The 17,579-nt window shown below is 43.7% G+C and overlaps 1 protein-coding gene across 8 annotated transcripts in view; it reads left to right on the forward strand.

Annotated features, from left to right (window-relative positions):
• The window catches only part of ERG (ETS transcription factor ERG), a 250,674-nt gene that overhangs the window by 202,353 nt on the left and 30,742 nt on the right, over positions 1–17,579 (forward strand). For all 8 annotated transcript variants that reach the window (XM_074325300.1, XM_019730325.2, XM_074325312.1 and 5 more), the window contains one exon: positions 3,994–4,145. In XM_074325300.1, the coding sequence (XP_074181401.1) occupies positions 3,994–4,145 (152 nt within the window). The remainder of the gene's footprint in view (positions 1–3,993; positions 4,146–17,579) is intronic.

Below are 17,579 nucleotides of genomic sequence, written 5' to 3' on the forward strand. Positions count from 1 at the left end.
TACCGGAAGGTAAGGGGGGAAGTGGGTGGGAGATGAGGGTAAGGGGGATCAAATATATGGTGATGGAAGGAGAACTGACTCTGGGTGGTGAACACACAATGGGACTTATAGATGATGTAATACAGAATTGTACACCTGAAATCTATGTAACTTTACTAACAATTGTCACCCCAATAAAAAAAAAAAGAAAAAATAAGTAAAAGCAATGCTTTGAATGTCCAAGTCCCGGTGGTGTGAGTGGAGAGAGCGTGTGGTCCTGTCCTCCAGGAGGGGTTTGGTGCAGGTGGACACCTAGCTGTTTGTGGGACAGTTCCCCCCGATGACGTTTCCGACTCTGAATGCACTGGTGTGGCTGCGGTGCCATTAGCAAGGAGAAAGGTTTCCACAGTGTGGATCTTCTTATCACACCCGGGCAAAGAGCTAGCAGTGTAGTTATTGTGAGACTTTTAAATACGTACTTTTCAGTTCTCTGAATCATGTTAAGATTTCATTTTTTCCTCTTTAAAGCAGTGTCTAAATGGATGCCCCTGAAAAAAACTGTTCTTCTCCAGGAATTGCCGCTGTTTCTTAGGTCTTTTTATACATGTCCTAGTTGTGTCTCACGCCTGCTGTACTAGGAAGGATGAGAGCCCCCGGGGCTAGGAGGACGTCCTAGGATAGGAATCGTGTATGTCCCGCCATGTGTACCTCAAACCAGAGTGACGTGTGGGTCAGGGAGTTCCTGGTGCCGTTCTGAAATTCAGATCTGTTTTACCTTTTAAAGGGCAGTGGCTTACCTTTCCTTGGTGCAGGCATTCTGTGCGGGGCCTAGAGGACAGACAGTGGGTTCCAGCTGCCCTGCTTCAGGTCTCATTCTGCCTCGTCCTGGCTCTGAGACCCAGAGCAGCCCCTTGTCGCCTGTCTACACCTCTGAAAAATATAGATGCTGCCGCCACTGGCCCCACCAGCCAGGCTGTGGTGAGGACTGGTGACTGTCAAGCTCTCAGAACAGGGCTCACACACAGATGTTACTCCTTTACTGTTAAAATTTCGAAGAGGAAAAACCAGGAGAGAAGCCTGAAAAGTGAGAATAGAACGCCTCGGGCCCCTTTAACCAATATTTATTGAATACCGGCTTTGAGTCCAGCACGTGGCCCGGTGGGCTGACCCTTTCCCCTCTCTGGGGTTGGAGTTCACGTCAATTTACTACAAAAATGATTTTACATGATCAGAAACATGGTTCCATCCTATCTTCCTCCAAAGCTGAAACAAAATGCAATGGATAGAAGACTATTGTTTTCATTGTCCTGAAAGTGCAGCTTTTGAAAATAGGGTCTGATGGTTTCATGTGGCTGTTTTATTACGAAGGCTGAGATGGGAAAGCTTAATGAGATGAATTATGTCTTCTGGTTACAAGATGAAAACAAAGGAACCTTACGGAAAATTTTCCCTATTTTAAATACTTACATGTAGTTTTGGAAAGCTCTAGGAAAAATGCAGTTTAATAGCTCATCATAGTTCTGGATTAGATGCAGGATCCATTTTAATACCCTCAGAAAACTTGTGATCCATGCCTAGGACGCTTGTTCTCAGTTAAGGAAATTAGACTGTTAAGAATTAGAAGAAAAAGAAAGAATTGGTCTGAAGGGTCCATAATCCCCAGTGTCCCCTAGTTCTATAATTTTCTACATCTCTTTGACCTTTACCTTTTTAGATAGTTAACTGTCTCACAGGAGAAGAATGAATTTAGGGTGCCCGGTATACAGCAGGCGCTCAATAAAAAATGGTCTAAATGGATGGGTGCGTGAATGAAACCAAATGATGTTCACCCTGGACTTTGCAGTTGTCACTTGAATTATGCTTATCCCCTGACTCGTATCTAAAGTTTTTTCTTTCCTAAAGAACCAAATCCCGTTAACGCTCTTCCCTAGTAACTTCTCTCCTTGAGACAAATAGACCAAAACATACACTCCACTCAACTGATGGAATTTTCCAAAGGGATCGGAAACTAAGTCTCAAGTGAAGACATCCAGTGTTTTGATATTAGGATGGGTCTTTTAGAGATAAATGCTTGAAGCCAGGAAAAACAGCACCAAGAGGAAATAATGTATGTGTAGGCAGCATCAAATCTGCACCATGGGAATAACCCACACCGTTATTATTTTTAAACGTCCTCCATGTTAGCACAGCTGTGAGGGCGCCATGGAGCAGGGCTGCGTATTTCCAGGTCCATGGCAGAGCCTTAGTCCTGGGCGGTGCTGACTACAACCCCATCCACAGACCTGGCGGCTCCTTACTCACTGTCAGCGCTCAGCTCCTCTGTTGGCACCAGACACGTGACGAGAACAAATCTATAGTTTCAAAGTTCCCAGGTACTGAGTGAATTCTTTCCAGGGCACTGCAGCCCTGGTCTGCCCTTCCTGTCCACACCCCTGCCATGGCCCTTGGGTCTGGAAAGACTTTCTCCATCCCACCTCAGCCCTGTGTCATCCAGGGAGTGCCCTCCTGCCTTGGATGGTGGTGACCTTCTCACACTTGAAGATCAAGTCCAGGCCAGGTGTGTCATCTCACGATTCCGCAAGGTGTCTGCGGAGCTCCAGCTAACAGAGTGTGCAGGAGACCCACAGCCCCCAGGGCCTTCGATGTTGGGATGGAAATCTAAAATCCGGTGGAGCTTCATAGATACTCAAGAAAATGAAAAAATCATGTGCTGGGTGGAGCTCGAGAGGCTGTTTCTAGAATCCACCTTAGGAGATGTAACTCGAACATAAAGACCTCTGCTCTATAGTAATCCTGGGTTAACCATCTAAGAAGGCATTGCCATATTTTTCTGTTTCCTGGTTAAACTGGATTTTCTATTTGAAGTTTCCTTATTAGATATGATTTCACCACGCCCTGTAACTTTTTCATCTAAAAAAAAAAATCCCTCTTTTCTTTTTCTAGAAAGGAAGGTTTGTCTTTATCCAAATGGCCGTGGCTGCCTTACTGACAGCAGCCCTGTGAACTGTTACCCGGGGGCCAGTTGCTGAGTCCTTTCTGCATCCACACAGATAGTTGGACCGCCCCATTGCAGGGCCCTAGGGGGCTGCTGGAGGCCCCTGTCAGCTGCCTCCCAGGACACCAGACCCGCCCCTTCCCTGCCTTCCTCCCCTCACCAAGCCTGGAACATTGTGAGTCTCCAAGCTCCATATCTAAAGATTGGCTGCAGGAATTTGAAATTCCACACAAGGATTTCGTTCTGAGGTTTTGAAAAAGAGGAACATAGTTCTAGGAGAAACCTTGCTGAGCGCCCCTGGCATCGCCTCCCAGCATCTGTGCATGGCCTGTTTACTGTCACACAGTGAGAACAAACGACAGTTCACCGTTCACTGCACGTGTTTCCAATCAGTTGTCACAGATGGAGTTTTGACATGACAGTTTCAGGAGGAGCTGGCTGAGCAAATAGAAGCCAGGTGGCAGCTTTGCTTCCTGCACGCCTGCTCTGAGCTTTGACCGAGCCTGGGCCCTGTCACAGTCAGCTCGGGCTGCCATGACAAAATACCATAGACCAGGGAGCTTAAACAATGAAGTCCCCGAACAAGGTGCCAGTAGGGTTGGTGTCTGGTGAGAGTTGTCTCCTTGGGTTGCAGAGGGCCACCTCTTGCGTGTCGTTATATGGCGGAGAGGAGAGCTGTCTGGTCTCTGCCCCTTCTTATAAGGACTTGCTAATCCAATATGTTGGCCTCACCCTCATAACTTCATCTAAACTTAATTATCTCCCAAGGGCCCCATCTTCAGATGCCATTGCATTGGGAATTAGGGCTTCAACTTACGGATTTAGGCGTGGGTGGGGGAGACAAACATTCCGTCCCCAACCAGCCCTGCATTTGCCTTCTCACACTTCTCCTCTCTCCTGCTGTCCCCCTCGGTCTCCTCTGCCTTGCCCTTCCTTGCTTCTCTCAGTATCACAAGAAGACCAGAAACATGTTTTTCAGTTGCCGTGATAATGGAAGAATTTACCTTCTCCTCCCCCAGGAACTCCCCTGATGAATGCAGCGTGGCGAAAGGCGGGAAGATGGTGGGCAGCCCAGACACTGTCGGGATGAGCTACGGCAGCTACATGGAGGAGAAGCACATGCCACCCCCAAACATGACCACAAACGAGCGAAGAGTCATCGTCCCAGCAGGTCAGATGCCCACAAGTTTCCCTCCACTCAGTCCGCAAACCACGCCTTTCTAAACCATCCTTGAACTTTCTCTTCCTGCCAATGGCATTGACCTCCCTCCATAGTCTGCATGTAACAGTGATTGTAAATGGAAGCCAGCAGAAGTGTGCCCACCTATGGTGAAATGGTCACTGGTGTGTGTGTGTGTGTGTGTGTGTGTGTGTGTGTGACAGAGAGAGACATGTCCATGAAAAATGACCTTTCTAGGGGGAATTACCCTTTCTCTGAGATCATGTGGTGTTAAATATCCTTTCTTTTATGAAGTGCTATTGATATGGTAGCCTTGTTTTTTTGTTTTTGTTTTTTGAATTTTTTTATCTGGCAAAATAATAAATTGGGAGCCATACATTGCTTGCTCTTAGAACCTAACTTCCAGCTATCACTGGCCAAGAACCAGAGTAATTCTTTCCTACAGAGTTAATTCTAAATCTGATCCAAAGTAATAGCTCTGAATTTGAGGAAAATGCCGGGAACTTACTTATTTAGTAAAACTGAAGGTAATAGGAAGAATGACTTAAAGCTCCTCAGAGGGAATGTGTGACAAAAATCTGAAAGTATCACAACCGACACGGCAGCCACCACTTAGTGAACCCTTGCTCTGTGCTGGGTATTTTGGTCAGCCATTCAGAGATGCCCCCTCTTGCATCTTGGGAAATAGGTATGCGTATGATTTCCCCGCTGAAGAAAATGCAGTGCTGAGGGGTCAACTGAGCTTTCCAGGTCCAAACAGCTACTATGAGGCCAAGTTCGAATGTGAGCAGGTCTGCCCAAATCCTTCATGCTCTTCTTTCAGGTGTCGCATTACATCTCAGCGCCTTCCAGTAACCCCTGTGGGCTGCTCTTATCACTCATTTTAGACATCTGGTCACCCTGTTATTCTGCCTCAGGGGCGTGAGCTTGCTGTCACCTCAGCCTGGGAACCTGTGATTCCAAGTTGTCCCATTCTTCATCAGGCTCAGTGCAAACATCTCAGGCCTTTCCGAGCCACTCCACCACCAGTGACTCTCAGCCCTATTTGTCTTTATTGAATCCATTGCCATCTGTCGATGCAGTGTACGTTTATGTGAAAGTTTGCTTATTATCTTCCTCCCTGAATAGAGTGTAAGGCCCTACGTCCGTGGTTACATGCAGTGCCTGGCAGATAGTAAGTGCTCAGTGAAGATTCACTGAGGGAAGAGTGATGAAAGAATGCCTTGCAACTGGCTGCATGCACAGGGTACTCTTTATTGCCAAAGTAACAAAGGGACGTATGGGCGACGTCTGTGCAAACTCGATTCTCCCTTGCTCCAGGGGACTGTGATGGCAAGCATGTTCAAATCCCCTCCATGGTATGACTCCTACCCTTTATTCTGCAGAAGCTCATGTCCAGTGGGATTCTGTCACCTTCCAAACAGGAGAGTGCAGAGTACGTGGCTGAACACCTGACTTGGATTCGTGGACTGGGTTTCTCTTTAGCACTGTCACTGTGTGGCTTTCAGAAAACTGCACGAAGCTGATTTGATACAGTTAGGTATGAAAAGGATCATCTTTGAGGCCCTCCCTGATCCTGCAGCACCTTGTAAGACTTTTATATGACACCGCGGTGGTAAAATCTCATGTGTGCATTATGAGAGGGGCAAAACTGGTTTTGACATTCATTGAAAGGCAGTTGACATGGCAACTGGGTCTCATACCCAAGATGTGTCACTCGTCGCTGTGCGTTAGAACAGGAAGCAGTTCCTGTGGAATGGGGGACAAGGGAGAGGTGAGGAATCCATGGTGCCCATGCTGGGTGTGTGGCACCTAAAAAAGGCTGGAGAACAGGGATGTGCTTGGGGACACCTGGGGGGCAGGGCTTCTGGGCTTCAGACATTGGCTGATACGACCAGGATGAGGTGGAAACCCCAAGATGCCCACCCAAGCAATGTCACCTTTTGCCTTTCTCCTTAAGAATGTCATGTCTTCAATTTAGGGAAAACAAAGTTTTTGGTTCTCTAAGATGAGAGAATCAATCTGAAAGGCCTGCATTGAACATTCTTGTCTTGGTTCTTCATAGGATCACAGACCCATGAGGTAATGACTGGTGCCATTTATATCGTTTAACCAATGAGGTCATAGTTCTGTCTTACCATCAACATACTTTGATGCCATCCATATCCTTTCCAATGGGGCCAGGCGTGAGGCTTTCTACGTTAAGTAAAATATTTACAAAACCAGAGAGAGATGTACATGGGGAAGAGGCAAAGAGCCCATTTCATCAAGTTAGAGCATCCACCATTTCTGATAGATGGTAGATACTCATTAAATGCCGGTTGGTTGGGTGGAAGGATGGTTACGCAGATTGGCTCGTATTAAGTGTTTGTGTAAAGGCTGGTTTCATCTCCTGAAGAAAGTTCTCTTTCAGCCATTCCCTCCTTTGGTTGCTTCACGCCAAAGCAGGCAGTTATTCAGTTAATAGTGTTTGTAAGAGAGCTAGTTGTGGCTGATTTTGCAAGTTGAGACTCTTTCAGTTATTAGTCAAGCTTCATGTATGTGTGCTCATATACAGACTCTCAGATGGACACGCATGCATGTACACAGGCTTTATTGCACAATCCAGATAATTCCCCAATGTGGCCGTGAGATTGCAGGACTGGGGCACCTCTGTCAGCTGCTGCCCCTGCCCCTTCTGTTCTAGATCCAGGACCCAGGCATAGAGTGCTCTGCATACACAGATAGAATTCTCCAGACCTTGTTCCAAAAGGTTCATACAGTTCCTTCTCATTAGACACATTGATTGACACTGAGAAGTGCAAAATCATAAAGAGAGCTGAAAAATCATTAATTATTTCTAATCATGTGCACCATCAATCAACTACACACTGATATTCGTGTCTTAGACCTAAAAATGGTCCTGATACATACTGACCAGAGAATTGGTGGGCAGACTGAGGCAGGAAAACAGGACCTGGGGGTACTGCCTGCTCAGAAGGGCCCCTGTACTTGCATCCCTCATTTCTCAAAGTCTCTGGTTTTGAGACTTTGAGACTTACTCTCATTAACTGAAGAGCTATAAAGAAGCTCATACAATATCCCTGAGTAAATATATTCACTTAATATATGTACCTCCACTTAATATATGCACACCACACCCTTATTTCAGAATGGGTTTAAGAAAGCACACACAAATACAAAGGAGCAAGATAGAATCAATATTAAAAATAAATGGATAGAGAGCATGGGCTAAAGTCAGAACAGAGACAGTGAAACCAGGAGTGAAGTGTGTGTGTGTGTGTGTGTGTGTGTGTGCGTGTGCGTGCATTTTTTTAATGCAAACTTCTAAATCCTGCGCAATTGCACAAGGTGGGTGTTGTTTGGCTCCAAGGTGTCAGCAGGCAGTGCCAAAGGGATGCCTCAGTCAATGCATGAGTCAGCGTCCATCGGAGAAGAAGAAAACTAATGTGGGAAGGAAGGCCCAGCTATTCTGAGTCTAGAGAAAAGTGTGTTCCTTGGTTTGGTATAGGAAGATAATAGGGTAGTCATGAAAAGAGCGCTCAACCAGTATGGCCAGCAGGCGTTCCAGAAGCCCCGCTTACACCTGTTGTCCTGGCAAAACTGTTGATTGTGCCTCCCCCTCAAAGTGCACTGGTTAGACAGTACATAGTGTCTACTTTTTATCTGTCTATCATCATCTATCTAGCTATCATTTATCTATTGACGCGTATCTATCTATCTGTCTGATATACATGTATGTCTAGGTCTATATCTCATGCAGTTGGGCTGTTTCTTATACATTTGATCAAAATGTCTTTCAGTGACATCAGTCTTAATCAGAGGGGCAAGACACACGTGCCCTAGTTAAAAGGCTCTTTGTTGGCTCAGTTTAATTTGGAGGCCGACTAGAAAATATTTCTCCAAGTACGATCAGAACCATTGTCATCAAGATTACCTGGGAGACTTATGATTTTTAAAAAATGCACATTTCCAGATTTTCTGGATCCGGGTATGGGGTTGAAGATTGTCCGTCGTTAGCACATTCCTTCGGTGGCTTCCCTGCAAAAATAAGGCGTGATAAGCTCTAATCTAGATAGAAGACACCAAGTAAATTTTATCTTAATTATTATTACTTTTTTAGTTTGCATTTTTTGTAAATTAAAGTTTATTGGGGTGACAATTGTTAGTAAAGTTACATAGATTTCAGGTGTACAATTCTGTAATACATCATCTATAGATCACATTGTGTGTTCACCACCCAGAGTCAGTTCTCTTTCCATCATCACATATTGGATAATTATTTTTAATAAAGGCATGCTCTGTCACTTTTAGAAGAGGGAATGGCAAAAACAAAGAACAGAAAAGAACTGTTTCACATTGACATTCCAAATCAATTTTTTAAAAAATAAAGCACCACCCATTTGGTAAGAAGGAAGTTTGTCTTCCTACAGCTTCTCCCTTAAGATGTATTTTTGGGGCCTGTCATTGGGTGCCCCAATACATTTGGTGAAGGCCGTGTGTCAAGGCATTCATAAGAAAATCCAGGACCATCAAAGAGACAAAGTACAGTATGAAAGCTGAAGAAGCCCCCTCAGCTCTGTTCATTGTTGTCAGTGCTGAGCTCGATTCAGACAAATCATATCAAGCGCAATACGAGGCCCGTATGCATTTTACTAGGTTCTCATCAACAGCCAAGACAGCGTGAGTACAGCACTGGAATCTGACTTCCAGATGTTTCCAATTGTGCCTCACCAAGGCTGCAAACACAGATCAGTGTTTAGAAACAAGGGGTCCCCGTTGCACAGTGGAACTAATATGCACTAAAGAATGTAAGTATCACATCTCACGAAGCATCTGCCATCAGGGACTCTGTCCCTCCATGGCCAGGTGTGCCCCTGGCAGTGACTGTTACTCTTAGGAATTGGCAGTATACTCAGCAGTTTGCTAACCAAGAGGGCAAACAAAGAGGAAGGCACAGTCTTCATCCACTTTTCTTAAAAGTTGCAAAATGCTGACCAAAATGCAACAGGACCTTTGGTTTTAGCAGCTTACATTATTTTGAAAGATTTTTCTTTTTCGCTCTTTTTATTCCCTAAAATGGGTGCTAAAGCCTGAGGCTTTTCAAACATTTCTACTTTTATTTTCTAAATATTCACCTTGAACACAAGCACTTGTGGTAATCAGAAGCCTCAGCGATAAAGAGTTGCCACGTTCATCTTCAGTGGTTCTTCATTCATTCATTCATTCATTCATTCATTCACTCATGGTACACTTACTGTGTTCCAGTCACCATGAATAAAAGCTTTCATGTGACTTCAAACCCTCTCTTCTTGGCCCCCAAATACACCTGGCTGAAGCTACTTGTACTCTGCCTTCCTCAGGCCCTCCGTGCTGGGTAACTTCTGCTCAATTCAAGAAGTACTCATTGAGTATTTGTTACTCATCCCAGTCACAGAGGAAATGACCAAAACCTGTCAGAAGTAGATAAGACCCATCCACATGAAGTAAGTTGTCCATGACAGAAGAGTGTATAATTAAGAGTTCCAATGAGTGATTCAGACAGATGTTTCAAAATATCTGAGAAACAAGATGATTATAAATGTGACTTGTCAAGAAAAGATTTCTTTGTACCACTCATGATCTGATTCCTAAATCCGTCTGTGGCCTCCGGCATTTTCCTCTGCCATATCCTGCTCTCCAGTCACATGGCTCTACTTGGGTGCTTCATTGTCACAACCCAGTGTCTTCATTCATGCTGTTCCCTCTAATGCAATGCCCTTCCTCCTTTCTCTGCTAACAAATCCTTCTCATTTCATCTTTGAAATCCACCCTGTCTTGGAAGCCATCTTTGATCTTTTGATAACCTAACTGCTTCTCTTACATCTTATCAATTCTTTTATTAACATATTGTATTTTGTTTCATATTCTATAATGCGTCTATGTGCTTACTTAAATATGGATATACTATTTAATTCCATGAAGGATTTGAGATGCCTGGTGAACTAAACTACGGATAAACATGTGAATGGAACTATAGTTCAAATAGAAATTAGGGGTCAGCTCGAAAGCAATTAAAAATATTAATGGAAAACCGAGATCACATGAAGGAAGAACAGAACCATTTTGACCACAAGCTTGGCCAAGATGCTGTAGCTCGGCTTCCAGGATGGCTCGGAGTTTCCTGGCAGCCAAAGTAAAAAGAGTCATTTGGGGAAACAATCCTTGTTTTCAAAAAGACATTTCACAGGGAAGGCAGTGTTTTTCTCAGTGCAGAATCCTAAAAGCAGGATCTCTGGACTTTATGCTCGGGGCCCTTGAGGCTGTAGATGTGACCATCTTCCTGCCACAGTTGCAGCACCACATTTCACCAGCCTGTTTCTTGTGACATCCTCTTGAACAGTGAATTACATTAGGGAACCCCTCAATACAAACAGGCAGCATATGCCCCATGTGAATCTTTGCAGGTCTGGTTATTGTAAAGTCAGAATTCTTTCTCACACTGCCAGAGGGCTCACATCACTTTCACATAACCCTTCCTAAGTATGGGCTTTGAAAGCAGATGAATGACAAGTAATAGAAGAATGCACGCTCTGGCCGGGTGGCCCACATACCATGTTTTAATCTTGTTAGTTACTTATCAGCCTGTCTGTTCTCTTAGATTGTAAGCTTCATGAATTGGTGATTATATCTTTTGCATTCTTACACTGGGCAAAGCAGCAAGCTCATGGCCTGTGTGAAGAAGTCAGTAGATGGGTCTTTACTGAGTTAATGGTCATCCAGATTTAGTGGGAATCGCAGAACCACAGGAGTTGGAGTTGTAAGATTCTGGGTGACCATGTTCATTCACTGAGTACTTACTCTGTGTGTGTGTGTGTGTGTGTGTGTGTGTGTGTGTGTGTGTGTGTAGAGAGAGAGAGAGAGTCTATATCCATCCATACGTCTATGTATCTGTCTGTCATCTATCTATCTATCATGAGGAACTGGCTCAGGTGATTTTGGAGGCTGTCTCGCTGTCCACAATCTGCCATTTGCCCACTGGAGACCCAGCACAACTGATGGCTGTAGATTTCATTCTGAGTCTTAAGGCGTGAAAACCAGAAAACTGAAGGCAGGAGAAGATCAATGACCTAGCTCAACAGTCATGCAGAGACAAATCCTCCCTTCCTCCTCCATGTTGTTCAATTCAGCTCCCCCACCCCCGTGGGTTGGATGGTACCCACCCACACTGGGGAAGGTAATCGGCTTTCTCAGTCCATCAATTTACATGTGAATCTCTTCTGGAAACACCCTCAGAGGCAGAAATAATGTTTAACCAAATATATGGGCATCTTATGACCCAGTCAAGTTGGCACATACAATTAACCATCACAAACCTCTTCTTTTATTTTTATATATTTTAAGATTTTTATTAAAATATAGCTAACATTTATTAACAATTGTCACCCCAATAAACTTTAATTAAAAAATATATAGAGAGAGCTAACATACAATATTGTATTGGTTTCAGGGGTACACCACAGTTATCCAACATTTTTATACCTAAAGAAGTGGTCACTGTAAGTCCAGCAACCGTCTGACACCGCCCCACGCTATCACAATACTATTGACTATATTTCCCATGCTGTACATTACATCCCCATGACTATTTGTTTTATACCTGGAAATTTGGGCCTCTTATTCCCCTTCACCTTTTTTCCCTTTTAAAAAATTTTCCTTCCAGTTGACATTCAATATTATTATGTATTAATTTCAGGTGTATGGCATAGGGGTTAAACATTTATATAATTTAAGAAGTGATCCCCCTGACTAGTCTGGTACCCACCTGACACTATACATAGTTATTACCATATTATTGACTGTATTCCCTGTGCTGTACTTTACATCCCCATGACTGTTTTGTGACTATCGACTTGTACTTCTTAATGCCTTCTCCTTTTTCACTCTGCCCCCCAACTCCCTACTACCTATTAGCCCTACAAATCTAGTACCCATCTGACATCATGCATAGTTGACTCTATTGACTCTATTGACTCATACTGACTCTATTCCTTATGCTATGCCCTACATCCCTATGACTACTGTGTAACAGCCAATTTGTACTTCTTAATTGTGTCCCTTTTTCACCCACCCCAACTCACCTCGCATCTGGCAACCATCAAAATGTTCTTTGTATCTATGAATTTGTATCTATTTTGTTTGTTTATTTTGTTCTTTAGATTCCACATATAAGCAAAATGACATTGTGTCTGTCTTTCTCTGGCTGGCATACTCCACTCAGCACAATACCCTCCAGGTCCATCCATGCTGCCCCAGATGGCAAGAATCCATTTCCTTCCATGGCTGAGCAATATTCCGTTGTATATGTGTACCACCTCCTCTTTATCCATTATCCATTGACGGACACCCAGGCTGCCTCCACATCTTGTCCATTGTAAACAATGCTGCAATGAACATATGGATGCACATGTCCCCTCGAAGAAGCATTTGAGATTTCTTTGGATAAATACCCAGAAGTGGGATTACTGGGTCCTTCTTTGTTTCTTCTTATAGCCTTTGTTTTAAAGTCTATTTTGTCTGGCATAAGTATTGCAGCCTGTTTTTTGTTTGTTTTCATTATCATGAAATATCTTTTTCCTATCCCTTTACTGTCAGTCTCTGTGTGTCTTTTGATCTGAAGTGAGTCTCTTGTAGGCAGCATATGTATGGGTCTGGGTCTTGTTTTCTTATACATTCAGACATCCTAACTTTTGATTGGATAATTTAATTTAATCAATTTACATTTAAAGTAATTGTTGATAGATATGTAGTTATTGCTATTTTATTATTCGTGTTTTTCTTCTTTGTTTTTGCTTTTTTTTTTTTCTCCTTCTTCTTCTTAAAGAAGTCCCTCTAACATTTCTTGTAATGCTGCTTTGTTGGTGATGAACTCCTTTTTCTTCTCTGAGAAGCTCTTTACCTGTCCTTCAATCCTAAATGATAGCTTTGCTGGGTGGAGTAATCTTGGTTGTAGATCCTTTCTTTTCATCATTTTGAATATTTCCTGTCAATCCCTTCTGGCCTGCAAAGTTTTTGTTGAAAAATCAGGTGACAGTTTTATGATGGCTGCCTTGTAGGTAACTAACTGCTTTTCTCTTGCTGCTTTTAAAATTCTCTTTCTATCTTTAACCTTTGGCATTTTAATTGTGATGTGTCTTGGTGTGGGCCTGTTTGGGTTCATGTTGTTTGAAACTCTCTGTGCTTCCTGGACTTGTATGTTTATTTCCTTCACCAGGTTAGGGAAGTTTTCCATCATTATTTATTCAAACCCTTGCTTTCTCTCTTCTCCTTCTGGTACCCCTATGATGCAGATATTGGTATGCTTGATGTTGTCCAGGAGACTCCTTAAACTATCCTCATTTTTTAGATTCTTTTTTCTTTTTGCTGTTCTGCTTGGGTGTTTTCTACTACCTTGTCTTCTAAACCACTGATTCGATCCTCTGTTTCATCTAATCTACTGTTGATTCCCTCTAATGTATTCTTCATTTCATTTATTATGTTCCTTATTTCTGACTGGTTGTTTTTTATGTTTTCCGTCTCCATTTTTATGTTTCCTGTCTCTTTGTTGAAGTTGTCCCTCAGATCATTGAGCATCCTTATAACCAGTGTTTTGAACTCTTCATCTGGTAGATTGCCTGTCTCCATTTTGTTTACGTTCCTTTTCTGGAGCTTCATTGTGTTCTTTCATCTGGGAAATGTTTCTTTTCCTCCCTACTTTTGCTGCCTCTCTGTGTTTCTTTCTATGTATTAGGTAGAGCTTCTATGTCTCTGGTCCTAGTAGAATGGACTCATGTAGTAGGTGTCCTGTGGGGCCCACTGGTGCAGTCTCTCTGGTCACCAGAGCCAGATGCTACAGGTGTGTCCCTTGTATGGGTTGCGTGTGCTTTCCTGTTGTAGTTGAACCTTGGTTGCTGTTTGCATGTCAATGGGAGGGATTGACCCTCAGCCTGATTGCTTATGAAGACTGGCCATGACTACAGTGAAGGAGCTATTTTGCAGGGGCTGACCCTATGGAGTAGGATTTGCTTTAACAGGGCTGTAGTACCTGCCCAGTCTTATCTTTGGTTGTGTCCTCCTTGGAGGAGTCCAGATGATGCTCTGGTTCTGTCCAAAGCTGGGCACAGGGTGTACCAGCCCTGGGGCCTCCTGGGAGGAGAATGCCTGCAGGCTAGGTTCAGTCGCAGCCTGTGTTATGCCCAGGGCCACCTGGCATGAGCCTCAAAGCAATCAGCAGATGGCCACCACCCACACTGGGTTTGGAGGTACCTGGAGAAGCCAAGCTGCAAACTGAGGCCGGCTGCTGCTAGGACTGGATTTCATGCTGCTCAGCCAGAGGTACAGAACATGCTGAAGCCATACGCTGATTGTTTGGGTTTTGTGATCCTTTCAGAGATTTTAGGAAAGTCTGCAGCATGAGTCAAGACAGGCAGTTTATATGGAAAAGCCACTGGAATGGCTAGGTGCACTTGAAAGTTGGATGGGGTGGGGTCTCAGGGAATTACCAGGGAGGAGACGAATGGTGTTAGTCAGGTTGATGGAGACGCAGACATGGCGCCCACCTGGGCCTGCACTCTGGGTCTGGGGGAGGGCTCAACAAAGAAACAGTGGTTTCTGCCAGCTCCTCCATCTGAGAGAAAGTTGCCCCTCCAGCCCTTTCTCTGAAGCCATACAATTCAGTTCCTCCCCATATGTCCCTGGCACCTTTTGAGCTGTTGCCCCGGAATTGGAGCTCAGAGAGAGTGAGTCCATCAGAGAGTAGGTCTGTGTGCAGACCTTTAAGAGGATTGCCTGGGACTGCAGCAGCCGTAGACTCACTCCACCGGGTTTCACAGACAGAAGTTATGGGGAATTCTCTCCCCAGCACTTGAACCCTGGGATGGGGAGCCTGGTGTGTGGCTGGGACCCCTTGCTCCTCTGGGGGTGACCTCCACAGCCAAGATTTTTAATGGTTGCACGTGAGTATGGGAACAACCCATTCCTCATCTCTACCCCCTCTTACAAGTCTCAAGGTGGCTTATATCCTTAGTTGTAGGACTTCTTTCTGTTCAGCTAGACCTCAGGTGATTCTCAGTGATGGTTGTGTAGTTTAGTTGTGATTTTGATGTGGTTATGAGGAGGTAAGCACAGTGTTTACCAACTCCACCATCTTGACTGAAAATCCTCAGAAACCTCTTCTTTTAAACATGAGAAAATCTAGCCCTAGAGAGGTAAAACTACTTTTCCAGGGACACATGCACAGATGGGTAAGCACAGAGCCAATTCCCAGGCCTGTGCTTATTTATACTGACAGAAGTGAACTGGCATCTTAAGATGCTTAACCATAGAGCTGGGAGGACTATGGGTGGATCTGGGCCCCTGTTAACTCTCTAATCCTGACTTCCTGTTAAACTTTGTGGTAACTTCCAGGGGAAGGATGCTAGTAAATAGGAAATCCATCTTGGAATTGGGACTTTTTACATGTGGGCAGCCAGTTGGAACACTGGCCGGCAAGTGTGCATTCTCATACTCCTTGGTGGCTTTATTTCTTTTTATTTTCCCAAATAAACCACTCTTTTGGTGGACTACCTGGAGAATTATTTCGCCAGTCAACAATACTTAAAGAATTTGACGGCATAAGTATGCGTTTCTTCATTTTACTGTGTCATGACACTAAATACGCCCAAGAATCTCTTCCACTATGTCTACATTCTGTGTTTTTGTAAGCTTCTGCTTAAGTTCCTTCTAAGCTAAGTCAAGTAACTAAATAGCCAAACCAACTAAAATTTAAATCCTGAAGTCCAAAAGTTAATTATATTTTAAAAGTATGAGCTGGCTAGGGGTTGAGGAAACTTCCATTTAGTGATATGTGTGACCAAAATCCTAAAAACAAATGGTGACAGCTGCCATCTACTGAGTGCACACTGTTGTCAGGCCCTTAGCCATGCACTCTGAAAAAAAACATCTTTTCTCATTTAAATCCCACAACCACCTTATGGAGTAGGTCCTTTTTATTTACATTACAGTTAATAAACTAAAACTAGGGAAGCTAAGATAGTTGCCCAAGATGTCCCAACCAATAATTTGGAGAGCCAGGATTCTTACCCAGTGCTGTCTAACTCCAGAGTCTAAGTTCTTATTTCTGTACCACACTATCAAAAATACCCAGGGAAGACCACAAGGGAATGAGATAATAGAATACATCTGTTAAATTGTTGCAGCCATTTCTGAAATGGCCTTTTCAAAGGAGACTGAAGTAAAGAAGGAAGGGCTGGAGGAGATACTCAAAATAGTCTACTGTGCTGCTCAGCACTTAACCTTTACATTTCTATGATGGCAATGATTTGTCTGTTTTTCTTGAAAACCACAGAGAAGAATGGAATTGAACGTAGCTTAAATTGAACATGACTGGCTGGGTGGGTATTAATGAATGTAGAAAAATTTTTTTAAGATAGATTATTTTGGCTTGGTTCATTGTGTGTTTAAGATACGTGTGAGACCCATGAGGCCATCCAGGGGCCCCATGTAAGGCTTAGGGTTAAGAGTCTTTTATTGGGGTCATCACACTTGAGTTCTAAACTCAGCCATTTTCTTCCCAGCGCTGGGAACCGGGAAGCCACTTAATTTTGCTGTTCCTTTGTTTTCTTGCCACCAAAAGAAAGATGATAGTAATGCCTACTTTATATGATGCTATATGGATTCTACAAGACAATATGTGTGAAGTGCATAAACCGTGCCTGGAATACAGAAATACCTCAAACAAATGCAGCTCTTCTTTCATATTTGGGTCAGGCATTTGGGAGAGAGCCCTAGATTCAAGAGGTAGATTGGCAGACATAAGCATGTGTTATGAGTTGAATTGTTCCCCAACAAAAAGATATGTTAAAGTCCTAACTCCGAGTGCCTTAGAATGTGACCTGATTTGGGAATAGAGTATTTTCAGATTTAATCAAGTCAAGGTGAGGTCACGAGGGTGGGTCTAATCAAATGACTGGTGTCCTTATAAAAAGGGAAGATTCAGACACAGACACACACACACACACACACACACACAAGGAAGATGAGGTGAAGACACATAGGAAGAAGGCTATGTAAAGATGGAGGCAGAAGTTGGACGGCTACAGCTGCAAGCCAAGGAACACCAATGACTGACAGCCACCAAAAGCAGAAGCAGCAAGGAAGAATTCTGCCCAGAGTCCCAGCGGGAGTGTGGCCCTGCTCACCCCTTGATTTCAGATCTCTAGCCCCCAGAACTATGAGATGATAGATTTCTGTTGTTTTAAGCCACATAGTTTGTGGTACGCTGTTATGGCAAACCTCGGAAACTAACACAGCATCCTGTAGTTAGAATGTGGAAGTAGATAGAATGTCCAGGGATATCTATGGAGTGAGAAGAATGGAAAACCAGAGACAAAACTCTAGGGTCATCAA

The sequence above is a fragment of the Rhinolophus sinicus genome, linkage group LG01 (assembly GCF_036562045.2).
Source record: "Rhinolophus sinicus isolate RSC01 linkage group LG01, ASM3656204v1, whole genome shotgun sequence".
NCBI lineage: Eukaryota > Metazoa > Chordata > Mammalia > Chiroptera > Rhinolophidae > Rhinolophus > Rhinolophus sinicus.